This window comes from Canis lupus, chromosome 3 (genome assembly GCF_048164855.1).
Source record: "Canis lupus baileyi chromosome 3, mCanLup2.hap1, whole genome shotgun sequence".
NCBI lineage: Eukaryota > Metazoa > Chordata > Mammalia > Carnivora > Canidae > Canis > Canis lupus.
In genome coordinates this window covers 55,754,387-55,780,690 of record NC_132840.1, presented here as the reverse complement: position 1 = coordinate 55,780,690, position 26,304 = coordinate 55,754,387, and the positions used below count along the sequence as shown (strand labels likewise).

The window sequence follows — 26,304 nt, the reverse complement described above, 5'->3', positions numbered from 1 at the left end:
GAGGATTGGTTTCTCCTGTAACATGGTCATTATTTCTCCAATACTGGATCCTCCTTACATTCAGAATTAAGATAAAGGCAGGTTTTGAGGCTCTGGGAGTAAAAAATGCCGGCCTCCTCTGTCCCCAGCTCCATGGGCATTTCTTCCACAGCCACTGCCTCCTCAGCCACCTTGCACTCAGCTCCCCAGTCAGACCCATGCTCCTCCTTCCACTCCTCCCGGGGTGCCGCCCTGGTGCACACCTGCTAGAGCAAAGCCCACCTGAGAGCAGCAGGCAGGGCTCCCTGTGGCCTAGTGGCCACCCTCACCCCCAGGTTTCCTGCTGGCATCCTCCTGCCTGGCCCCCCCCGCAGGATGCCCCCTGAGCTGGGCTTCTCGCTTCCATGCTGCAGTCACTCATCCAGCGTGATCCTTCTTGATCGTGCGAGCCTGCTCACCCCCAGGCCACGTGTGCTCAAAAGGCAGTGCTGGGAAACCACCTGGTGCCCAGGATGTGCCCAGTAAGCGTCAGCCTTCATCACTCAGCAAAGCGTGATCCTTCGAGGACAAGGAACTCTGCGCCTCCAGCTCCACAACAAGATGCCTTGGCACCCAGGCCAGAGGGTCACCCTTCCTCTACTGTACACTGCCAAAAGCTCATTCCTGGCACTCATGAAGCCTTTGTCACAGCAGCCACTGGTGCCCGACTATCTGTGGGCATCTCTGTCTCCCCTTCCTATGCTCAGAGACCTCACCAGGGTGCAGGCAGGAGGGGAGGGCCCGGGGCCTCGCAGAGTCACAGCCGAGCGAACGGGCACCACTGCCCCCTCGTCTCCCTGGGACACCAGACCCCTTGCACCCAGAGCGCTGGGACAGCCACACTCAGACAGGGTTTGTCTGCTCTGGTTCCAGTGTCTCGCGTCCCTGGGCTACCACTCCCTGCACCAGATACCACTCCCTGCACTAGACTCCTGCCACTTCCCTCGGCTGCCCAGGAACACTAGGCATTCAGCTGGATGCTCTCACCTGAAACACAGACTCCCTAGCCTGCCCCCCAGTCCTGAGCATGCAAAGGCCCCGGCGCGCCCCCTCCCGCAGGCCCGTGTCCCTCCTGTCCGGCCTGGGTCTCTCCCGCCTCGGTGCTCACTGTGCTCTGCTCCTCGGCCTCAAGAGCCCTAACCCTTCTGCTCCCTGGGTTTCTTTCTACCTCTGTGAAGAAGGCCCGATCACAGATCTGTGGATGTGACAGAAAGAGCAGAAGTGAGCCAGGTCCCTGAGGCAGCCTGGCTGTGGTCGAGGCAGGGGTGGATCCGGGGTGATGGGCTGCGGGGTGCAGCTAGGACGGACACCACAGTGAGCGCACAGCTCTGGAAGGCACGGCCTCCCACTGTGCACACAGCCTCACAGGTGCTTGGCTTCTGTGGGGCCAGCCTGACCTCCTAGGCTGTGACGAATCAGCCCAAATCTGTACCTGGGGCTCATGTAAGTGAGAGAACTATGGACACAGACAGGACGGGGTGGGGGAATATGAACTGATCTCTATGCAGGGTTCTTGAATTTGTTCACCAGCCACTTTGTGAGCCAATGGAGGGCTGCCACTGGAGCAGGATGCTCTCCGCTGACCTGTGTGAGACACCGACAGCACATGCGGGGCTCCTCTGGCCTCATGTCCCTATACCCCTGGATCACAGGCGAACCGGGCCCTAGAATGTTCCACGGTTCCCACAGCATCTGATCAAGAAGGCAGATGTCCCCTTACCCACGTGTTCTAAGAGTGGGTAACTTTGCTATAGCGGCAGCCCTGCTCTAGGGAGACAGAGTTTTAAAGTAAAATCTACGTGCACATACCTACGCAGGAGAACCACCAGATAGCATCTTAACTGGGAAAGCTTCCGGCCAAGCCGAATTACAAACGTAAGCGCGTTCTTACCATCCTTCCAAAGCTCTGCCACGAATCTGTCAGATGACTGGTGCAGGAGGGTGGCCACATTGTCGTTCAGGGGGTCCATGTTCTTCATCAGCCACTCATCAGCCTTGTAGTCCACCTGGCCGCAGGCCACGCGGGGCAGATGCAGGGACACACAGACACAAGGAACATTTTCAGCCTCAACCAAGAACATTCACAGAACCACCGGACGAGTGGCCCGTGTTGAGGGCCATGCATTCATAACGTGCACGACATTTAGGGTTAGCGACCGTTTATCAGGACATCTGTCATCAGCATCATCGGACGCACCAACGTTTCCAGCCACAGGTAACAGTCACCTGGCCCTTACCTTGCCCGCATAATGGATGATGCAGAAGTCAGCTCTGTCTTTCAGTTGCCGGGGTTTCTGGAACTTGGAGTGAGAGCCTTGCTCTTGAACTAGTTTTTCAACAAAGGTTTTGTCCGTGGCCTTCGGGAACCAGCACTCTTCATCCAAAAGGGCCAGCACACCAGGGGGGTTAGCCTGATAACGAGAGGCAGCGAGAGTGGACAAGTGTGGAGCCACCAGGATGCTCTTGGCCGTTGTGCTTGGCAGCTTAACTTCTAAAATGATTAAGAGTTTTAGGAAGATCTAGGAAACTGAGCCGCCAGGACAGCAGGTCACAGAGATACCAGATTGATGACTCAGGCAGAGGACTGAGCTGCTGAGGAAGGGGGGAGTCACTTACTCTGGAAAACTTACAGATCTCCAAATTTTAAGTCAACGAGTTCCCCCAAAAGCAGCAAATAAAAGATTCCAGTAAGGAGCCAGGAGTGGAGAGACAGAGCAAAATATTGACATCTGACGACTGGCCAGATTAATTACCCTAAAACCTCCACCAGAACAAAGCATGGCTGCCAGAAGGAGGCAGCAGGTGCAAGATAAAGGGAAATTTTTAAAAATTAAAATCAAAACAAAAGCACACCTCACCTAGATGGAACGCTTCCAGCATCTTAACTCTTAACTGATTTAATTTCCTGTTTAAGGGATGATGAAATAAAATGTGTCACTTCATGCTTGGTGCAAGAGTGAAACCAGTGTTTCGTAGGGGATATAAAAGGTGGGGTAATAATAGTTTATCAATTGTTTTACATTTTTACTTCAACCAACACTTGGGAGGCTATTTTATCTCACTCAACTAGTTCACTGAAGAGAGGCCCAGAAAGTATGACAGAGAGTGGATCTGTGTAGCCGGGGGCAGAAGAGGGCCTGACGTCTCTGCCTGGGACGATGAACATGTGTCATTGGGCAGTAGGGTGACGCATATGGAAAACACTGAGCTGCTCCTGTGAAGAGTGGATTTTAGGGCACGTGACTTATGGCTCAATAAAGAAAAAGCATAGAGTTTGTGCCCGGACATCCCCCTTGGAGGCATGTAGACAGTGCGTGAAAGCAGCATGAATGCTTTGGTTGGGAAGGCCTAGGTCAATGCTTCTGGGTCATCCCTCACCATCACCCCCTCAATACGGGGGTGAGTGATACGAGGCTGAGTGAGGCGATTCCGGGGCATGCCTACGAAATCAGCTGTTTGCTTCAACTCCTGTAGCCTTTGTGGCCATTGGGAATGAGCCGGCTTCAAAGCAGAGGATAACGCACAGGGGAGTCAACATGACCGTGTGGTCAGAGGAAGGCAGTGACTGACTTCACAGAGGCCAGCAGGGAGGAGCCGGGGTCCTGCAATGAGCCCTGGATGGCTAACTGGTCCTGAAAGAATTGCCAGGACTCAGAGCAGCTCGAAGAGCAATAATCCAAGGCAGGCAGGATTCAGGTGATCTCAGAGAGGTAGGTAAGTCAATGTGCCTCATTCACCAGACTCTGAAGATCCGTAAAGGGATGCCTGGGGGCTCAGCGGTTGAGTGTCTGCCTTTGGCTCAGGTCGTGATCCTGAGGTCCTGGGATCGAGTCCCACATCGGGCTCCCCGCAGGGAGCCTGCTTCTCCCTCTGCCTGTATCTCTGCCTCTCTCTGTGTCTCTCATGAATAAATTAAATCTTAAGAAAAAAAAATCTGTATTAACATTAATAAGGACACATTCATCTTTCTACCATCATTTTTACGTTTTAATCCCTCTCAATGAAAATATTCCTAAATTCTGAAATAGGATCCCAAATGTAATTTAATCTTTCCTAAACGGCTCAGTGACAGCACGATTATGAATGTCCACGGTTAGGTCTTTTTATTTTTGCTACTCCATCCTTCAATGTCAAGTCCTTTGTTACCGCTTCTCCTTTAATTGGGGATTTCTACAGAGCTGGAAATCTGGGAGACTTTCCATCTGAGGCCGGAGGCAGCATCAGGTGTTCTGTAAGCGGCTTGCTGAGCTTCCTGACTGCCAGGGAAAACAGCCAAGTCATTATTTGTTTGAGATCATGAGTGAATGAGTTCTACGTGGTCCTGTATTTCTTTTTTAAAAGATTTTATTCACTTAAGAGAGAGAGAGAGAGAGAGAGAGAGAGAGAGAGGGAGACGGAGAAGCAGGCTCCCCACTAAGCAGGAAGCCCAATGTGGGGCTTGATTCCAGGACCCTAGGGTCATGACCTGAGCCAAAGGCAGACGCTTAATCAACTGAGCCACCCAGGCGTCTCAGTCCTGTGTATTTCTGTGTTAACACTAAGCCAAAAGGGAAAGAATGCCTGATGCTTGCTAAACCTGCTGTAAAAAATACATCTGCCCTGGGAGCCCGGGGGGCTCAGTCGGTAAAGCATCTGCCTTTGGCTCAGGTCATGATCTCGGGGTCCTTGGACCGAGGCCCATGTTGGGCTCCCTGCTTTGAGGGGGGCCTGCTTCTCCCTCTCCCTTTGCCCCTCCCCCTGGCTTGTGTGCTCTCTCTCAAATAAATAGTATTAAAAGAAAAAAAAATATGCCCAAAAAAACCGCTGAAACTTCAAATTAGAAAAAAGAACCCTGCCAAAATAAGGCCTTTATACTCCCCCGGGGTAAGCTTTAGTTATGTGAACAAGTCTGGATGCCCTGTCTTGCCCTAGGCCAATGGCAGCGGCCTCTGTGGCCCTGGCAGGTGTAGGGGGACAGGCTGGGCGGGGAGGGGGCAGGACGCACTGTGGACAGTGGTTTGCGAGCCACAGGCTCACACGTAGGAGGGCTGAGGATGAGCCTCCCTGTCTGCTTGCTTACTTTTTAAATACGTATTTTATCAAAGTAGCACCTTCCTACAGCATTGATGTCAGAAAATTGTCTTAAGGCTACTTGCCTGGGGTGGGGGGTAGGGGGATTGCTGTCTGGGTCTGTGGGTAGAGGAAGCAACTCTTAACCTCACGCTTGTGAGTTGGAGCCCCATGCTGGGCGTGGAGCCCACTTTTTTTTTTTTTTTTTTAAGAGGTTAATTAGCGGGGATTAGTGCCAGAACTGCCTGGAAGCCCTGCCTGCGCCAGAGTGGAACACGCCCTTACGGGTCTCTCGATGAGGTCGATGCAGGGCTGCAGGTCGAGGCCAAAGTCAATGAAGCTCCACTCGATGCCCTCGCGCTGGTACTCCTCCTGCTCCAGGATGAACATGGTGTGGTTGAAGAGCTGCTGCAGCTTCTCATTGGTGTAGTTGATGCACAGTTGCTCGAACGAGTTGAGCTGCAGGCGGGGATTCCGAATGTGGGGAGAGAGGGAGGAAGAACACGAACCATGAGCCACCTACACGGACACTATCAGACAGGGGCCCACCATATCACTGGCTCCATGTGGCGAGGGTGACTGAGCCCAGGGGCCTCGGCCCGTCCCTGTGTCTTTCTCCACCGCCCATGGCCCGGGCCCGGCGACTTCACCAAAACGCTCAACTTGCTGTGCTAAGTACATGATCTACACAGAAGACAACTCCGATCCTACTGCTACAAGGTTCACGGAAAGAAGTGAAAGAAGCAGCAAGAAAGGCAGAGGGAAAAGGAAGAAAACCAAAGGCTCAGGAAGGCCAGAGGCCACGTGGCACATGCGTCCCTAAGCTGGGAGGAGGGAGATTGTGGACGTGCTCCTGTCCCATCTTCTCTTCAGCCGCGGACTCTGGGGCAGCTTCAGAGAAGTCCTGTTGGTTCACAGGGACACTGATGAGATTCTGGCCGGGCCTGACAAGACCCCTCAGGATGTGTGAGGCTCCAGGCTGCCTCTCAAAGCCTTCCTGTCCCTTAGCAGCGGCCATGCTGTGCGGTGACTGAGGGTGACCATGCTCGTGGCCTGAGCCCTGAGTGGTGTCTGTACAGCACTATCGAATCAAACTGCACACCTGGACCTGATACAGCCTTGTCTGCTTGTGACACTTCAGCAGAAACAGTGCTAGCATGTGGCCCTCAGGAAGTGAACTTGAGCACTTTTCCCGTGTTATAGACACGGCTGTTTCCTTCTCTGCAAACTCTGCCTATTTCTCCACTAGGCTGCTGATGGGGTGGAGGGATGTGGGGGTGGGGGGGTGAGGGGCCGAGGAGTGGAGAGATGGAGGGATGGAGGGGTGGAGGGCTAAGGGATGGAGGGATGGGGGATAGAGGAGTGGAGGGGGGATTGAGGGAGAGGTGAAGGGATGGAGGGATTGGGGGCTCTAACTTTTACAAGTGATCACTTTACATATTAGAGGCCCTCAACCCCTTGTCTGGCCTCCTCGCTGTGCTCGAGCAGCACATGCCTGTAAATAACCTCTTTCCATAGAAAGAGGGCTATTTCCCTCAGGGAAGGTGCAAATCATCTCCAAGAACAGATTCACAGCCCGAAGAAGCCACTGCGGCCTTCCCCGGCCTTCCCCCCCCCCCCCCCCCCCCGCCCCAGGGCCGTGACATTGTTTCAGGAGGCCCCGCTCGGAGGGCAGCGCTGTTGGCCATGCTCCGCACCATGTTTCCGGGAAGCATGAGGACCGCCGGTGGTGCTTAGTCACATCTCGGTACATGGATGTTGTCCTGCCTTAGGATCAGGAGACCTTACTGCTCCCTTCAGCCTGGGCGGCTGTATGCAACGACATTTCATAACAAATTAGATTTCTGCTTTTCCATATTTAAGCTGCCAGCTATGGTTTTATATCATTGGTTCCTACGATGGTCACGCAGAGTGTGCAATTACAAATGGACGAAGAGCAGTGAGGCCATATCTCGTGTCCTGTCATCTGCTTGTGCTCCCTGTGGTCAGCCGCTGACACCTGCTTCTCAGGACCCTTCCAGAGATGTCTGGGAACATATGTGTGTGTGTTACCAACTTTTCTTTAAAATTTAATGTGCCTTGAGGTCTTTCCATATGAGTAAATAAAGGCACCTCCTTCTTTATAATGGGTCCCCAGCATTCCACTGTATGGAGATGCTGTAACTGCTTTGGCCAATTTCCTCATGGTGGACATTTAGGCTTTTCCCGTTCTTTCCCCAGAACAAATAACGCTGGCTAAACAATTCTGCATCTTCAGCTTCTTATATTTTTCTCCTGTCTGTATATTCATAGGTCAAAACCATACTTCTAGTTCTACAGCTTTATAATGTTTCACGTCATTTCATATCCTTTTCATTTTCCAGAATTTTACTATTATTTTTCATTAATTGTTTTCAAGTTGGTTTTAGAAGAAGGTGGCTTTGTCCTCTCCGGCCCCTTAAAATTCCCACCGATGGGCTTTGAACACGTATGTTCGACTTAGAGATAATCTGGGGGAAGATTTACACCTTTACGATGCAGGATTTCCCATGGGAGAACAAGGCACATTTGCTCTGTTGTTTCTTGGTAGCACCCGGAGGTTGCCTTCAACTACATCGTGCCCATTTCTTCTTCACCTGATTCTTTGGAATCTTATGTTTACATTGTAGTTAGAATCGGGATCTTTTCTTTTGTTGTATCTGATTATGTAGAGGAAGGCGACAGATTTTTTTTTTTTTTTAATGTGACACGTAGCCAGCTGCCTTCCACAATTTCTCAAGGTTTTTTTTTTTTTTTTTTTTTTTTTTTAACGAATCGGTACATGTCAACGCAATCTTGCACAGTGGCACTCAGTGGATAAAAGTGCTTGGATTGGTAACAGTTCTGATCTTTTTGGGCAAAACTGAGTATTTTAAAGGAGTTCATTTTAAAGCAAGGCCATTCCTCTCACAGAAGCGGCCAACGTGGTACACTGATCCCAAGGTGAGTTTAATGTAGTATTTGTCCCCAATCATACAGTCGGTCCATCAAAGAGACACATTTTTAGGAGCCCAAAAGTGCATTGCCTTTCTTGCAAAACCACAGTGGATGTGTGTCTACACACCTGGAATGGATGCAGGGTGTGTGGACACATCGGTCAGAGCGACAGCGAAATACACAGCAATCCACTGTCAGATGCTTCGGCTGGATCTTCAGGACACGGAGCACGATCTTTCACGATCTTTCTGAGGTCCTCCATCTGTCCACTACTCCCCTCACCCTCCATCAGCTGAGTCTCTGCCACGCTGGCTTTCTAGCAGTTTCTAGCATTTGACAAATGCTCTCCTGTCCAAGATCTCTGGGCTTACTCTCATTATGCTGGGAAACCTTACTGAGGCTGGGGGGGGGGGGTCTCCTCCATGATGCTCACCCATTAGCGCTGCAGAGAACCCCCCCTCCATGATTCTGCTTCTATAGCTGCCCCCCCAGGTCTTCCTCACAGCACCCCTAGAAAGGTGGGGACCACGCCTGCTTCTCTGCCATTATGGCCCTTGCTTGGTGCTGCACCTGGCACACAGGGGACCTGCATTAATATTTATTGGAAGAATAAAAAATAGGAGGGGGAGAGGAGGAAAGAGAGCGAGAGTGACATGGTGACAGAGTGACATACCTCAAATATTTCGAATCCAGCGATATCCAGGATTCCAATAAAAGATGCGCCCTGACGCTTGGTCCTGTCCAGAGCTTTGTTGATACGGTGAACGAGCCAACGGAAGAGCCGCTCATAGGTAGCTTTTGCCAATGCTTCTACCGCAAAATCTGCCTAGAATTAGACAGTATCAACTATTTGTTCTGGAAACGATCTCAGCAAAGCCTTACAGGGTGTCATCTGGAGCTTAACTGTTCTATAGCACTCCCGAAACCTAAAAGAGCCCTTACTGCTTAATCGTGTCTTGATTTTATATGGCAACGGAGGGCATTAGTTCAATGGAGAACTGTACACTAGAACTGTACACTAGAGATAACTGTACACTAGAGATTTAGGGGAAAGGTGAAGATGCCCAGGAGAAATAAGCCTGTCCCTATGCCCTCAGGGCTCTGTGCGGCCTATCTAGTCTGAAAGGAGTCTGCCATGAGATGGGTGAGCCTCCTCCTACATCTTTGGTGCTGGGGCCACCCACACAGGGACCAGGGGACACTGCGCCCCACCAAGGAACGGGCATCTACAGCTTTGTCCTCCTAGATGATCTATTGACCTGGGGAAAATCTAGGGTGACATTTCACATTTACTTTTTAAACAGTCACCTTTAAAATATTTCTGAGAAAGAGAACACTGTATAAGAATAAAATAGCCGGTACCAAGAAACACCTGCTACAGAGAGCTTTCATTAATGTCTGTTACTCGCCAAGCGGAGGGTCTTAGGACGCTGGTTTGTCATTCAAAGAAATGGGTAACGACAATGCTAAACTCACTTGTTCTTTGGTCTGGGCTTTCTGCACATAGTCTCGGCCGACCTTGATCCGGGGGGTGAGGATGGCCCGCGTGAACTCCATCACGTTCATCCCAAGAAGATGGCAGAGTTTCTGTGCAACTAGAGCGTGAAAAGTCTCCTAAATACTAGACTTCTACCTATGATCTGGTCACAACGTCCTCCCTAAGAAGCCTTATCAAGAAATAAACTGAGTAAGTCTTAAAGGAGGACAAGGTTTAGGCCTTCATCCTTTCAAATGAACAGTACCCATTCTTAGATCATAAGAGGCAGGCCGCAGATACTAATTCTGGGTTGTTTGATGTAAGTCACGGAGTCTTAGAACCCACCGATGGTGCACAGGAGAGTTAAGTCCACATTTAACATTTCAAAGCTGGAAGGTTTCATATTAAAATCTGGATTTCCTTGAAAAATAACATCTGGAAACACAGGCCTCTATTCCCGGCAAGGGAATAACTGGCCAGAATCTACACCTGCAGCCCCCATTCCGATGAGCCGCATGTTCTCCGCAGCTCGTGGTCTACTGGCCCCAGTTCCCAAAGCACCCCCAGTGCTGGGGCAGGGTCTCCACTGCCAGTCTGGCTTGCCCCTCACTCAGGGAACTGGTCGGCCCCCATGTGGGCTTGCAGGCCCCCACTCTCCTCCCGACAGCTTGCAGGAAAGCCTCAGGAACACTTTTACACTCACATCACAACATGCGCTTGTGACACCACCACCACCACAACACAACAACAAATGTCCAAACACAAACAAAATCCCTACTGGTCCGCTTACCTGTGTTCTCTGGCATGGATGCTTGATCAGTATTTCGCTCCTTTTTGAAAGAAATATTTCCGAACTGTAGCACTGATGACACTACTTTAAGCATTGCTTTATAAGGACATAAAAAGAAAAAAAGCAAAACTATTGCATCAGAATGTAGTAAAGACATCTCCTCATTTATTTTGTGCTCAAAAGCAGCTACATAGAACTTTTCAGTATCTCAGGTCCCAGGAACTCATACAGGTGGTTCTTGTTATTTCCTTGGTCGTTTCTTAGCTTTTGTTCTCCACCCCCGTGAGTCCTATTTAAGTGGGCAGCAGAGACTCAGGAAAACCCTACGTACACAGAATCTCCTCGTGAGAGAAGCCCATGATGTGCATTGCTTCCATGGTTTCCTGAAAGTTGTCCTTGTCTTGCTGTCCCGGGATGGGAATATAGCCGTTGGAGAGGAATCTGTAGTTATTAAATCCTTCGAGGAGCAAATCCGCTAGAAGAAAACAGAAATAAGTTACAGTTTAATGCCCCTGCAGACCAAACACACCCACCTGGGCTGATCTTCACTACCACACATAGTTTCCTGCCATACCTATTCTTTCTTTGCAGATTCATTTTATTTTTTAAAGATTTTATTTGAGAGAAAGAGCAGGAGAGAGAGAGAGAGAGAGCGAGCACAAGCAGGGCAAGGGGCAGAGGGAGAAGGAGAAGCAGACACCCTGCTGAGCAGGGAGCCCGATGCAGGACTCCATCCCAGGACCCTGAGATCATGACCTGAGCTGAAGGCAGATGCTTCACCAACTGAGGCCCCCAGGCATCCTTCAGCGAAGCGGTTGATAGCGACATGGACCTGAAGACCCTCATGTTGAAGGTACAGACTTCCAGCCCAGCCAATGCTCTGAAACCCTTTCTCTTGAGTCAGTTTGTCTGGTAGTGAATTTGCCTTTGCGGGTGATGCACAACCCCTATTTATGACAGGCTATTCTAAGGGCCGCCCCCATTGACCATGATGCTTTAGGGGCCATGAGTTAGAACTTAAGAGAGCAGTGGGATGTTTCTCAGGAGGGATGAGCAGAGACAGGGCTCTCTCCCCTCACATGGGATGTTACCATGTGCTCTCCTGCAGAGAATTTCTGCGAGCACGCCTCTCTTAATTCTTACACCTGCTCTGGGTACTGACTGCTTTCTTTTCCTACCTCCTTCTTCTAACACTTTGATCCCTTTTTTTTTTTTTCTTAATTCACATTACTAGCACAGAGTACTGCCAGTCTGAAAGCCTGCGGGTGTCCTCCTCTCCAGCATTGACGGTCATCGGCTTGAATGCTTAGTTTCTAACAGCAGTGACTCTTACTTTTTCTTGCACGTCTTGGTCTCATTTCTGGGCTCAACGCATGCACAGGTGTCTGTGGTTATTAGCAAGAGCCTGGACCCTAGATGACAAAAGCAGTACGACGCCTGTGTCTGTTGGTATCTCTGGAGAACATACGTAATGTCGCAGAGAAGGAATCAGGAAGTTGTACATCCTCCCCTCACCCTCAAATATCTCTGATCCAGCAAATTTCTGCTTGGGAACCTTGCCCCACCCAGTCCCTAAGCTTCCAGTCCTTAGGATTTGTGACAAAATAAAAGTCCATGATAAGCTCCTTCTTGTACTAGTGGAAGCATAGCATATATTTTCCATTATAAGCCTGGGAACAAAAATATTTAACTCAATTTTATAATTTTTTTTCTGACTTTTTATCCTTGTAAATGTTGAAACAGAACTTGTATGAAACCCCATCATTTGTCCTCTAATTTAAAACTTATTTCTTTACTTATTATTTATTCGGGAGAGAGCATAAGCAAGGGGAGCAACAGGCAGAGGGAGGGGGAAAAGAAGACTCCTCATTGAGCAGGGGGCCCAATGCAGGGCTTGATCCCAGGACCCCGGAATCGACCTGAGCTGAAGGCAGACATTTAACCAACTGAGCCACCCAGGCACCCCTGAAACTTTTTTAAAGAAAAGAAATATACATACTGAAAATAATGTAACACGAGCCATGTAACTGCCATTTAAAATAAAGTATTTATCCCATGGAATGGAGGTTAAATTTCATTTCCATTTGGTGTGTATACAAATGACAGTCAACCCTGGAACCCCATGGGTCTGAGCGGCATGGGTCCACCTGCACACGAGTTTTTTCTGATAGAATACGGTTCTGTAAATGTGTGCTTTCTTCCTTATGGTTTTCTCAGCATTTCTTCCTCTATTTCCGTTATTGTAAGAATACAGCATATAATACACAGAACATACAAAATACGCGTTAAAGGACTGGTGATCGGTAAGCCTTCTAGTCCATCATAGGCTCTCGTAGTTAACTTCTGGAGAAGTCACAAGTTATTTGCAGATTTGTGACGGTGCAGGGAGTGGTGCCTCTAGCCCCCATATTGTTCTGAGGGTCAACTGTACTTTTTCCCCAAAATGTTCTCTTTCAATAAAATTATTACTAAAAAAAAATTCAAATAAATATAAAATAGTAAGAAACTTTAGAACTTACACTTTAGGTGTTCTCCTGCTCCAGATAACAACTGGTAAAAGATATGAAAAGTACGCTCATCTTTTGCTTGACGAACAGCACGAGATTTTTCCAGAAGGTCTGAGTGGGGATGGTTAAGGATGGAATAGAAAAGGTGGCCTCCCCTCTGAGTCTATACAAATGTAAAGCATAAAACATTTTCTTTCTGGGATATATATTAACCCTCCTGTGATTAACCACTCTGAATGATGAAAAATTGTAAGTGAAAAAGGAAAATTCAGGCACTCATGTCCCTAGCTAATCTGCGAGAATGGTGGATGGGAGGGGGATAGAAGATCAGGGTGCTTCCCTCGCCCCACTCCACCCCACCCGTACTCCTAATCCAGGTTATTTTCAAAGAACACAGCGCTAAACCAGGAACTCTAAGAAGCTGTAAAAAGGAAGCTGAGCTGTTGGAGGCAGAGTCAGGAACCAAAGCTCGGTTCAACCCCACAACCCATGTGCTTGGCCCGTGCCCCCCAAGGACCCCTCACAGAAACCCTCATGCAAGTGGCGCCAGCCCCTCTACACCCACGGTCTTGCTCGGACTTTCCAAATACTCTTGAGAGCACCCTGACCTGGTGAACCACTGGCCTCCTCTGGCTGCTTCTCCAGAGCCAGCTGTGGCACCCCTCACCTGGAAACGTTTTATTTCTATCACTGAATCTCTGGCACTTGCCTGAAGTAGCTGAGAACTGTCACATGTCTCCTTCCTAACTGGCACACTATGATTCAGAATCATTTCTGTTATTTCTCTAATCAAGTTAATTCTACGTAGACTGAGCATTTCTGACAGCTACTTGAGGCATGTGACATTTCCTAGGACTATTTTATGTGTTGGACATTTGTTTTTCCTCTGGTCTTATTCTGTGTAACACTAATCAAAACTAGTAGAACTCTGTACTTTTACAAGGCTTGTTTTGGGGGTATGTGCCCGTCCCAATACTACCAGAAGCAGATGGTAATAAAGGGCTAACCCGACACCCAACAGGAAACTGAACGGTGGTTCAATAGGATGGCCTTCACCTGGAGGTCCTCTCCAATGCCCCCGCCCTGTGAACAGGGTAGGACCTGGTGTTAAAAACAAACCCCACCAACAAAACAATGCTGAGGGATTAACATTCAGTAGCTGGAAGTATCTGACCAGGTCACCATCTCTCCGGGCTTCAGGCTGATCATCTGGGTGGTGATGGCAGCGATGCCACAGAGGGTCACCTCAAGGCTAGACAAAGATGAAATCCCTCTTTAGTTTGGATTATGTTGTTATGAAAAGGATACATGTTTCAATGTTGGCCCCAACAATATAGCCAGTTACATCAAAGTTGATTCGAATAAACTTGCCCTGAAAACAAATCACAGCAAGAAAATTAAAAATAAGTAAGGACACAGATGATACGAACACTGTAATAAGATGATAAATCAAAGCGCCCTGCCAAGTATCCGTTAGTTATACAAAAATGGGTCTTAAATATTGTCTCCAATAGAAAGAGAAGGAAAAAGCCTCAGTAAATTCCCCCAAAGCATCAACAGGACAGGCGACCTTCCTGAGCTGTAACATAATAAAAACGAGATCCTAATCATTTAGAACTTTTAAGAAGCTCTTCCACATAATCTGAGATAAGAGGTTTAACAGCATTAAAGGAACACTGTATCCCACCTTATAATGACAGGCTTGAAAAACAGAATAATGTAATTCCCTAGGAAAACAGAAATCCATTCAAGAAAAAAAAAAGAGAACTTGAATAGATTGTAATAATAAAAAATGAAATATAATTACTTCTTCAAAAATGGTGGGTTGGTCTGATCAAACAGTTTTGCCAGTTCCTAAGGAATATTTAATGGCCTTACTACACATAACTGTTTTAAGGAAATAGAAATAGTGGCAATTTCATAATTCATTTCATAAAGTTATCATAATACCAAATATCAAAGCTGGTAATGTGATCATTAAAATGAGAAAGCAAAAATAAAATAAAAGCAAGTATCTCACAAATTAAATCCTTTGCCTGACAATGGCAATGAACGGTTTATTCCAGGACTTAGTCCTTCAAAGCTCACTTGTCACACAAATGGTCAAGGGAGTGGAGGGCTTTCTATGGGGAAATGGACAAGCTGATTCCAAGATTTACAGGGAAATGGAAAGGACCTAAAAAAGTCACAACAATGTTGAGGAAGAACAGAGCCTCAAGGACTCACACTACTAGATTTCAAAAAGCTGTAAGTTTATTAGGACAGGTTGGTATTGGTGGGAGGATAGAGATACAGATCAATGGATTTGAAGAGTCCAGAAATAGACCACATGTATATGGTCAATTCATCTTCACAAAAGGTGCCAAGATAATTTAACAGAGAAACGACCAATCTTTAAAAACAAACAAAAAAACAAAACAAAACAAAACAAAACAACAACAAATGGGTGCCTGAAAAATATGTAAAATGAAACCAAAAGAACTTACAGCCTTCCTCACACCATGTAAAAAAGGTAACTCAAAAGAGATCATAAATGTGAAGTACAGGCTAAAACCATAAACTTCCAAAAGAAAACAGGAGAAAATCCTTATGACCTTAAAGTAGAGAAAGACTTCTTAGAAAACATGCCAAGAGCACGAACCTTTAGTTTATCAACTAAAAACTGATAAACTAGATTTCATCAGAATCTAAAGCTTCTAATTTTCAAGACACTGAAGAAAATGAAAGGAGAAACTACAGACTAGCAGAAAATATTTGCAAACTACCTACCTGGTAAAAGACTTGTTCCTAGAGTATATTAAAAAACTCTTACAACTCAATAACAAGACAAACAACACAAAAAAACCACTGGGTAAATTATCTAAACAGATTATTTCATCAAAGAAGATATGTAAACAGTCAGTAGTATACAAAAGGATTGCTCAATGTCATAAGTTAAAAAAAATCACAAGACAAAAATGAAAAGTTGCTTGTTTGGGTAGTTCTGTTTTTTGGGAGCGTGGGGAGAGAGTTTTGTGTCTTTTTTTTTTTTTTTTAAGATTTTTATCTATTTATTCATGAGAGACAGAGAGACAGAGACACAGGTAGAGGGAGAAGCAGGCTCCCTGCGGGGAGCCCGTTGTGGGACTCGATCCCAGGACCCTGGGGTCACGTCAAGGCAAAGGCAGACGCTCAACTGCTGAGCCAGCCGGGTGCCTCTCTCTCTCTCTTTTTTTTAAAAAGAAGAAAAACTTTCCCTCCTTCTAAGACAGGCTGTTGTGATCTCACAGAAGTACTACTCTCATGCAAATAATCATTTTACACAAATTGTATGATCATGGCATTGAGAGATGCTAACTTAATGTCCTCCCCGAATGGAAGCAGAATCCTGGGGTTGTGTTCTTCCGACACCTGAAGGACACCGTGGTAAGATGCCTCCAGAGGACAAACAGGTGCTATGGGGACACAGAGGAAGGCTTCAAGAAGGATCACTATTTGAGTCAAGTGATCTTATAGCTTATAAATGTGTTGGTTTGCTGCTGGCTAAATGCTACTAAAGGGAGGTTCTGTGCTTCTCCACTTTAAGCTCTCTGTTGGGGCACCTGGGGGGGGCTCAGTTGGTGAAGTGTCTGCCTTGAGCTCAGGTCATGATCCTGAGGTCCTGGGATTGAGTCCCACATCGGGCTCCCTGCTCAGTGGGGAGTGTGATTCTCCCTCTGCCTCTCCTCCTGTGCGCTCTCTCTCTTAAATAAAAAATTTTAAAATCTTTAAAAAAATAAAAGTACTATGAATGGCAGGAGTCCATGACACATGACAACCCGATTTTGATCTCCCATTAGTAAGCATTCCATAAGAGAGAAACCACTCCATACTTTTCAAGGGAAAATTAGGACCTTCTGGCCAACAGCTACTTCAAGTGGCACCTGGGGGCCCCTCTATGCTCCTCTGCCAACAGGGCCTCTTCGAACGTTACGTGGAGAAACTTGCACTTACGCTCCCTGCCCCACATCTGACTGCCACACAGGCAAGATTATTCAAGTCATCGTAATATCTGGAATCTACTTCCAAACATCACAGCATCGAGGGCGTGCTCTGTGTGTGAGCTCACACCACTAAAAATCCTCCAGTCTGGGAGCAGCTTCTGCCCTAAATGGGGAAAGCCATCCTAGGAGTAATGAGCTAGATTTAACCCGAGACCAGATGGCGGGGTTGAAGGCTTCAGCTATCTTCATCTCCAAACTGTACCAGAAGCTTTGTTCATGAGTAAGGGGAGTTAATCAAGTGGTCTCGTTGCTTAATATAACAGAGAGGAGGATTCCTGGGGTGACGTGGAAGGACGCAGACACCTCCACTATGGTGGGAACAGGGTGCAGAGACTCCAGAAAGGCCTGGAGGCCGTGGTGTCTGTCGGGAAGGCTGCTTTGAGCTCCAGGCTGAAACGGCTGCATGCCGGGTTTCTACCGCAGGTCACACTGTCTTGTGACAAAGTCACATCAGCCCCCAAAAGTCTTTAGGAGGAGGGTGCGAGTGCTCAAGAACACAGCAGGGACTGCATTCAACTGATTTCACAAAACCATTTCTAGTGTCTGTTTGCTAACAAGTACAGGCAAGGGCCCAGGGCTCTGGCTTGTGTCCACCATTCTCTGCTCCCCAGAGGTAGGGAGGGCACCCAAGCCTTTATTGACCTCTACTGTGGCTAGTTATCTCCCCAAAGGTACGTAACACCAGGAGTTGCCAAACTGGCTTAATTCTGTCCAGAGGAAAGAAAAAAAAAACATTTGCATAAAGACAGACTTTTTCCTACCAAAAGTTTCTGGGAGGAGACGTCTCTACTGATACAAGTCAGAAATTGAAGTCCCTGTTTCAAAAGTTTCATTACAAGAGAGTCATTTGACATCAATCCCCTCCATCTGGAACGCATCTGACTTCTCCATAAACAGAATGGGACTAACTGTGAATGATTATTTTCGTAAGGGTAATGTTCTCCTCAAAGAAGCCCCTCTAATACAAACCATACGCTAGCATCTATGAAAGAAAAGATACTCTTCAGGAAATTATTCATCTCTATCAGATCAAAGAGAGGGAAACAAATGGATTCTAAAAGCTTACAGAGTTTATAGTTCCAAATATTTCCACTGCAAGCCTGTGTCCTGTAAAGCCTCCACGCAGCTCCACCGTACATGCAACGGGTTTCTCACCCATCACATTGCTCTTCTGGTGTGACGTGGGACATCCTTCCCGGCCCCAGGCCTGGCCTGGCCCCAAAGCTGTCACTTCCCAGGTTACCTTAGACTGCTCGAGCTTCCAAAACCAGGGCACGTGTGTTCCTGGAGGGTCCAGCCCATGCAACACACACTCCCTGGGCTCAACTGTGCACTATGGCATGTCATTGAAAATACACTAAGGTCAAGACCCAGATGGAAAAAAAAAAAAAAAAAAAAGACCCAGATGAAGGCAAGCTCAAGCTCAAGGAGGCCACAGGCTCTTGCTGTGTAGGTAACCACATTGTAATTAAATGTATTCCATTAATGTGCACCTACTGTGTACTTCCATGTGCAAGGCACAGCGCCAGGAACTATGGATCCAGAGAGCAGGGAGACAGTCCCTCATGTGAGATACAGGGGTCACCAGGAAGCAGCCTGCTCACCCACAGACTGTGAGTACGTGAGAAAATCCAAGAGGACACCATGCAGAGCCCAGAGAGACCGTCTCGGGTAGAATTTTAGACCAAGCAGGTGTTTAGGAGAAGTGGAAGGAGAACTGTGGACTGATCTGGAAGCGTGGCAACAGGATGTGCTCTGGGCTGGACAGGGGCCACGAGGAAAGTGTGGGGCCTGGGGATTCCTAGCTATTTTATTTTTCTGGGTTTTTGTTGTTGTGTTTTGTTTTACACTTATGCAACTGGGGGGGGTGGTGCTGATGGGACCACATCCTGACAGAAGATGTAAGGAACAGATTTCAAGTAGAAAAGGTTCCATATGGAACACATGACATCTGAGAGACCTATTCAGACATCCCAATGGAAAAAGCATGTGCACACCATAGTGCCTGGCAGAGGACAGGAGCTCAAGAATTTACTGGAGTGCCCAGCAGCCAAATGTGAATTCTGTACAATGTGGTTAGAAGATGAGCCCAGAGCGCCCCAAGAAGCAAAGCATCGGCCACGCTTGCAGAGAACTGCCAAAGGGACCTTTCAGCTGCATGAGCTCCTGTCCACAGTGTAACCAGATCCTTCACTGTTTTTTTGTGGAACCACTAAAACCAACTACTTGTTGTGGCTTTGTACAGTGAATGCCTTATGATGGGTTAGTAGCTAGCTACTGCTGTTTCTTAAGAAAGAAAAAAAAAAAAAGTCCTACATATCAACATAAAGCTGACTTTCTAAGGATTGCAACCTGAAGCCAACAATGTAAGGACATGTTTGTGTCTCCGTTGAACTAGCTACATGTAAGAACACTGCCTTAGTGAAAAATCTTCTTTCCTTAAAAACGATGAGCTTTTAATAGATTAGAATGAGTAGACTTCGAGATTATCATCCAGTAGTACAAGTGCTTTGGGAGCTGGCACTCCAGCTGACACTGGGCTTACTAAGGATTTAGATTAGATGGGTGATTCTCACTGGAATCCATCTTGTTAGAAAACCATCTAAGAAATTCTTCCTGCCAGTACAATGTAAAGTTAGTTCCGACCAGAATTATTTACACCAACCTTCGGAATAGGATGCATAAATAGTAAGCTTTAAAGAGACTCGTGTATAGTAATTATTTCGCAAATAAATTTCAAAAATGATTACCTTGCTTTAGACTCCAATTTGAAGAAACAAGCTGGACGGGGGTTTCTCAACCTCGACAGTTTGACACTTTGGGCTGGATAATTCTTTGTCGCGGGGCCTGTCCTGTACAATGTTGGATGTTTAGCAGCATCCTTGGCCTCTCCCCACTAGATGCCAGAGGCAAACCACTAAGTGTCACCCAAATCGAACTACCAAAAATGCCTCCAGATGATACCAAATGGCCCCTGAGCATCTCCAACTGAGAACCACTGATCTAGAGTAATGCAAATTACAGGTCACAACTTATATTTGTCAATACAGAAATCTCTCTAATGACGTGTGGAAGCCAACTTCCAAGATGGCCTTGGTAATCCCTAACCTTGGCGTTCCCATTGTTGTGTAATTGTGTAGTTCCCTTGCTCCCACTGTACCAGAGCTGGTCTGACTGACCAGTAGAATACATCAAAGGACTAGTGTGTGACTTCCAAGGTCGTAAAGAGCATTCACTGTGTGGCTTCTGTCCTGCTCTCTTGGATCACCTGCTCTAGGGGAACACCAGCTGCCAGGTCATAAGCGGGCATGCCTCCAGAGAGGCCTCAAGGTGAGGAACCAAGGATTCCTGCCAAAAGCTGCCCAAGTCAGCTTGGAAGAAGATCCTGCAGAGGACTACAGCCCCAGCCAACACCACCTTAGTGGTGGTGAGAGGCCCCGAGTCAGAACCACCCATCACACAGACATGTCAAGTGATACAGGTTTCAGGTCACTAGGGTCAGGGCAATTTGTTACACAGCAACAGCTGACTAATACAGAATACTACTTCCATCTGCACCAAACACAAAATCGCTGGCAGGCAGATGGATCCCGACCACTTAGTGACAGACTCACGACATTCTTTACCAAAGAACAAGGACTGGTTGGCTGCAATTTATCTTTTCTAAGCAAAGAGGGGACACCTAATCACAAAATGGTTTCTCCTGAATTTAAAGTGTGGTTTGGGGCAGGGGGGAATCAGAATAGATTGGTAACTTCACATTTATGTGGTAAAACGAAACATTTTCCACTAAGAAATCCTTGCAAATCTTCATAGAGATGCACATACCAAAGCTGGTAGCTCACTGTTTCTTCTATCCCGTGATATAGCCACTAAACACAGGGCTTTCAGTGGGAAGAATTTAAGATTTAAATATGGCTCAGGCTCAATGCTGAAGATCCAGGGGATGATGACAAAAACTCTATAAATGAAGCTTAGTGCCCCCAAATCTTTTATAAACCCCAAAGTCACACCCAGACTTTCTCCTGACAGGTATATTCGTATCCCACTCTGTATGTAAAAAGCTAAAAAAAAAAACACTACCTAATGAATTTGGATTAAATGAATCTTCAAAATTTATCTTCTGGGAATAAACAATGTCTCAAACAAATAGATCCCTATTTCTTCTGTAACTTGACAGCCTCTTGGACCCTATGAGGCGCCATGGGCTCAGTCGGATGTTCTGCCCCCAATTCTTATGTCAAAGTCCTAAGTCCCAGTGCTTCAGAACAGGACTATATTTGGAGACAGGGTCTTTACAAAGATAATTACGTCCAAACGAGGTCACTAGGGCCCTAGTCCCACAGGACTAGTGTCCTTAACAAGAAAAGAACAGGGCGTAGGCACACACAGAGGGAGGATGTGGCCACCGACAAACCAGAGAGGCTACAGAAGAAACCAGCCCTGTTCTCCCTTGGTGTTGGACTTCCAGCCTCCAATACTGAGAAAATAAAGCCCCTCGGTTTGGGGAGCTCTTTATGGCAGTCCTGCAGACTCCTGCAGACAGTTATCTGGCTACCTTTGGGTTCACTGGGTCCTCTGTGATCCCATATCTGGCTGTTTCCACTAACCACCCCAATCTGTGCCGTCAGAAAGTCAACACGAACACCATGACTTCACATCCTCAGGGTAAAACCGTACATCATAATGGTACTAGATTCCCCAAACTACCCCTCAGAGAGTCATGAGAATTAAAGCCTCTCTTAACATGGCCTTCTGAGCTTTTACAAATACTTCTAGTATCAGAGGAGGGAGAAAAAACATAGATATTAACTCAATGATTTAAGGAGAAAGAACTGAAATTGAAGCCCCCTTCCAACCTCACTGTGGAAATGGTTATTGCATCTTGAGGACTATAATCCAGGGTGAGGGCTTTACTGCGGGCAGGCCCAATTTGCTGAATATGGTTCTAGAGAAGATCTGCCACTGATGAGTGGCACTGATGAGTGGGCTGGGAGTAGCTGAACAGGGAGAGCTGATCTGGCCATCGCCTAGAAGGCCAGCCCCAGGCAGTCAGGGACAGGTGATCCAACGGAAGGAGAGAGGAAAGCTCTCCAGGAATTGAGCAAGCCAAACAGCTGAGAGGATTTTTACAGAGAAGGAACAGAACAGACTCATTATTCTGACCTCCATATCCTGTAGAAACAGCAAGTATGAACAGGACAATTGATGACACTGAATACCAACTCTGTAGAGTGTGGACATTCCTAGTGCTGTGTGCTAAGTCCTCCATGCCCAGCCAGCAACAAGTGTTACAGATCGTCCCCAAAGATGAAGAACGAGTCATGTGCCATCCAGTATAATTATATGTGGTAAATATATCATTACAATGACTTCCATATTTTTTCCTTTCTAAAATGCGACCACTAGAAAATTGAATATTACGTGAGACCCGTCAATATTTCTACTGGGCGATATCGCTCCATACTGCATTGATTAGCCTCTCCCCAAAATCCAGGAAGAAAAAAGTACTCTAGCTGCTTAATCCCAATAGACATTTAACTAAAAATCAGAGAAATTAAAAGTTTCTGGTGTTTTCAGACTTACAAAGCGAGATGAATTATCATTTTTCACAGTCTTCGCATTTCCAAAGGATTCCAGGATTGGATTTGCTTGCAAAAGCTGCCGTTCAAGTTCCCCCTAAAAGACATCACACACACACACACACACACACACACACACACACACACAGCATATGAACATTAATCTCATGTCTTTACTCCAATCCTCGGGGCCTCGGGGGAAAATACAAAACACATCCTTTTTTTCCCCTCAGTGTTTTCATTTTTTTTTGCCACCCTGTACCCTTTTCGGCTTGATTCTTGGTCCCACTGGGCTCTGTCAAAGGAAAACAATTTATAAAGTTTATAAAGTGATCAGAGGGATCAGAAAAGGTTACACTGAGCACAGAAGAGAACTCTAAGGGCAGGGCACATAAATTAGGTGGAGAATTGTGAAAATAAAGCAAACACGTTTTCATGAAATGAAATCTAGCAGGACGCTGCGATGAAGAACATATCAACACTTACGCTTCTGTTCATTTGTCCTCTGCCTTGTTCCAGTGACTTAAGGCAGCCAATTCTAATAATCACCACTAGACTGTGGAAGACATGCCAAGGGCTTCACGCAGTGTCTTAATGATGCAGACAGGGCAATGTCCTCACCTCCACTTTCAGACAGGACAGAGATGCAGATGCTGTTACGGCCTCTTGCTCAAATTTTAAGGGCTAAGTAGAGTCTGTGATAACCTACATGCTTTATCAGTGTCTTTAGTTACGTGCAGCAAATTCAGCTAGAAGGCAGGTTTTTACAAACAGAAGATGTAAGCACGTTAATATGTGCCTTGATCATGACACACAATAGGAAGCTGTATGAGAAAGCACGATGCCATCACCGGCCACAAACAGCACTAGAAAGTGACGTTGTGTTCCTGGAATGTAATTTTAGAATTATATCGTAGGGCTTAGAGAAATCTGCTTTTTCCAAACACAGATCTTACCCCTGTATTTTAGAATACCAGTATTCTAGACCTGAAGAAAGCCTTACAAACCACCAGGCAAATGGGATTCTCTAAGCAAGAGAGGGATAAAGGGACCTTCACATAAGATTCTTAAACTCATGGCCAGCTGCTGCATGATGCAGAACAAATGTGTGCCATACACTCAGTCTTAGCATCTAGTGCAGCAGGAAGGGTGGGGAAGTGCTATGGAGGCCCAGGGCACAGGGAGGTACTTCCCCACAGGTCTACACTTTAGCATTTATCTCAATTGTCCAGATCTTGACAGGTCTCAAGCACAACATACATCTGTGCTATGGACTTCCTTTCTTGGCATTAGATAGGATGCTCCCTTGCAGCGCATCCTCTGGTTTATGGACTTCAAAATACCAGATTATTTCTGATGTAAATCTTTCTAACCATTATACGCTCCCCAGATTTCTTAAATTTGGTATCCTGGGGACCAATCTGAACAACTGAGAAGCATCATTAAGAATGGCAGTTATTGGGGTGCTTGGGGCACTCCATTGGTTACACGACTGCCTTCAGCTCAGGTCATGACCCTGGGGTCCTGGGATCGAGCCCCACGTTGGGCTGGCCATGACCAACATCTTACAAAGTCTTGGGTATCCTAGCGCTGCGCAAACTGGGCTCCAGAATCCTCCTTACCTCACGTGGTTTGTGTGATCAGAATGTAAAAACTGTCAGAAAAACCCTGAATTTTCATAAATGGGGCATTACCTTTACACTAACCACCTACTGTTAGATCAGAGAACTAGAATCTAGATTCCTTAAAATGACACACTATCATCCTGTCAAATCATAAGGTAAAAAAAAATACTTTAGGGCACCTGGATGGCTCAGCAGTTGGGCATCTGCCTTCAGCTCAGGGTTGGGATCCTGGAGTCCCGGGATCGAGTCCTGCATTGAGCTCCCTATGTGGAGCCTGCTTCTCCCTCTGCCTGTGTCTCTGCCTTTCTTTCCTCTCTCTCTGTCTCTCATGAATAAATAAAATCTTAAAAAAAAAAAACTTTAATATTTTACCTTTCAGATGTTTTCCTAATCTGGAGGTAAAACGAGTATGGCACATCTCATTTCAATATTCCCTAGAGGTGGCCACAAGGATTCTTTCCTTCTTTGCGTATTTGGGTGTGCTTATGTGAGTGATCTACTGATTCTAGTCCTTCTGCTGGCTTGTGATAACTGGTCGTATCCTCTGCACTGAGCTCATTGTTGGGTCAGAAGGATGCTCCGGGAGTGTCTGCTGAATGAATGTATGATCAGAAATCCCAAAACCTTCTAGTAGGGTTTGGGGGTGGAATGGTGGTGAGCCAAGGATGGTGGTAAGAATCGAGTCAAGGGTCTTCACTGGCACCATGGTACCTGCCAACTGAGGCACTCCTGGTCTCTGCTGTTGGGGCCACTATGTTAACAGGGTCGTGGTATCACTTTTCTCCTAATAGACTGGTGACATCAATGGGACCAAGTAAAGATCTCAAAAATAACACCAGAAAACACATAAAAAGGGTCTTGAATTAAGAAAGTACCATGACATTTGATCATTTGGGTGTCATACAATTTCACATTTTGATTAAACAGCTCTAACATCTTTCAAGCAAATTATGGAGGCCCTTAGAAACCATCAGGGGATGGTGGTTCATGCCCTGTGCCGAAGGCAGGCGCTAAACTACTGAGCCACCCAGGGATCATCCATACCCACAGTTTATAATGCTATACTTTAAATGCTGATTACCATTCATTGCTTAAACACTGTGAGCTTCATTTTGAAAATGGGTTTATATTTCCATTAATAAGGATTAAATTCTAAAGGCAAGTACAGGGTGCCTGAGTGGCTCAGAGGTTGAGCATCTGCCTTGGGCTCAGGGCGTGATCCCGGGGTCCTGGGATCGAGTCCCACATCAGGCTCCCCGCAAGGAGCCTGCTTCTCCCTCTGCCTGTGTCTCTGCCTCTATGTCTCTCTCATGGATAAATAAATAAAATCTTTAAAAAAATAACAATAAAAAATAAAAGCAAGTATAAAGGCATGCGGGGACAGCTCAAATGGAGCTTACAAGGAGGAATGCACTAGCCACAAGATGGGGAAACTAACACCCTCACGAATTGCTGGTGGGGCGGGATGCCCAGCAGCACCATCACTCTTTGCTCCTGAGAATGGTGGGGCAGGGCCTCAAAATGGTCAGTGGAACACTACTGGGACCCAGCTCCTAGGTGCACGCCCAGGAGGATGGAAAACATAGGTCCACGCAGACAACTGCACACACGTTCACGGGGGCATCATTCAAAGTGGCCAAAAAATGTATACAATCCAGACATGTGTCAGCTGGTGGATGGGCCGTGTGACTGATTTCATAGAATGAGGTGGCATCCAACCAGGGAAAGGTAGGGCATGTTTACACGCGCTATGACACGGATGAATCTCACAAACGTCATGCTGAGAGGAAGGAGCCACATACGCTAGGGTTCCATTACAGAAGGTACGCACAGTAGGCAAACTCATAGAGACACAAAGGAGATGATGATGAATGGTTTCCGGGGGCTGAAGGGAGGTGGAAGGGGAGGCCTCATGAGTTTCTTTTTGTTTTTTTTTTTTTTCCTCATGAATTTCTTTTTGGGGTGATGAGAAGGTCCTCAAGTCTGCAGCAGGGACAGCTACATAACTCAACATACAAAAAAAAAAAAATGACAATGCTGAACTGTAGAAATGCATGAATTTTATGGCATGTGAATTAAACCTCAATAAAGCTGTTAAAAAAAAAAAAAGAATGAGCAAGGAGACAAATAAATGACTCACAAAATCAGGAACCCAAAGACGCCTTCCCCTTGGTTCTGATGATTCACGCTACAGTCTGATGACAAAATGCTAGGAACGTATACAAATGGTGCCTGGCACTCTTGAGCAAGTTTTGCCCGCACAGTTCAATGTAAATTCA

At 46.7% G+C, this 26,304-nt stretch overlaps 1 protein-coding gene across 13 annotated transcripts in view; it reads right to left on the bottom strand.

The window, feature by feature from the left end:
• Window positions 1-26,304, bottom strand: part of MYH10 (myosin heavy chain 10) — a 121,916-nt gene that overhangs the window by 49,674 nt on the left and 45,938 nt on the right. For all 13 annotated transcript variants that reach the window (XM_072821187.1, XM_072821181.1, XM_072821180.1 and 10 more), the window contains 10 exons: window positions 22,405-22,497; window positions 14,105-14,168; window positions 12,809-12,907; window positions 10,621-10,764; window positions 10,290-10,385; window positions 9,499-9,617; window positions 8,696-8,848; window positions 5,353-5,526; window positions 2,256-2,429; window positions 1,910-2,024 (listed from right to left, as the gene is read on the bottom strand). In XM_072821187.1, coding sequence (XP_072677288.1) covers window positions 1,910-2,024; window positions 2,256-2,429; window positions 5,353-5,526; window positions 8,696-8,848; window positions 9,499-9,617; window positions 10,290-10,385; window positions 10,621-10,764; window positions 12,809-12,907; window positions 14,105-14,168; window positions 22,405-22,497 — 1,231 coding nt within the window. The remainder of the gene's footprint in view (window positions 1-1,909; window positions 2,025-2,255; window positions 2,430-5,352; window positions 5,527-8,695; window positions 8,849-9,498; window positions 9,618-10,289; window positions 10,386-10,620; window positions 10,765-12,808; window positions 12,908-14,104; window positions 14,169-22,404; window positions 22,498-26,304) is intronic.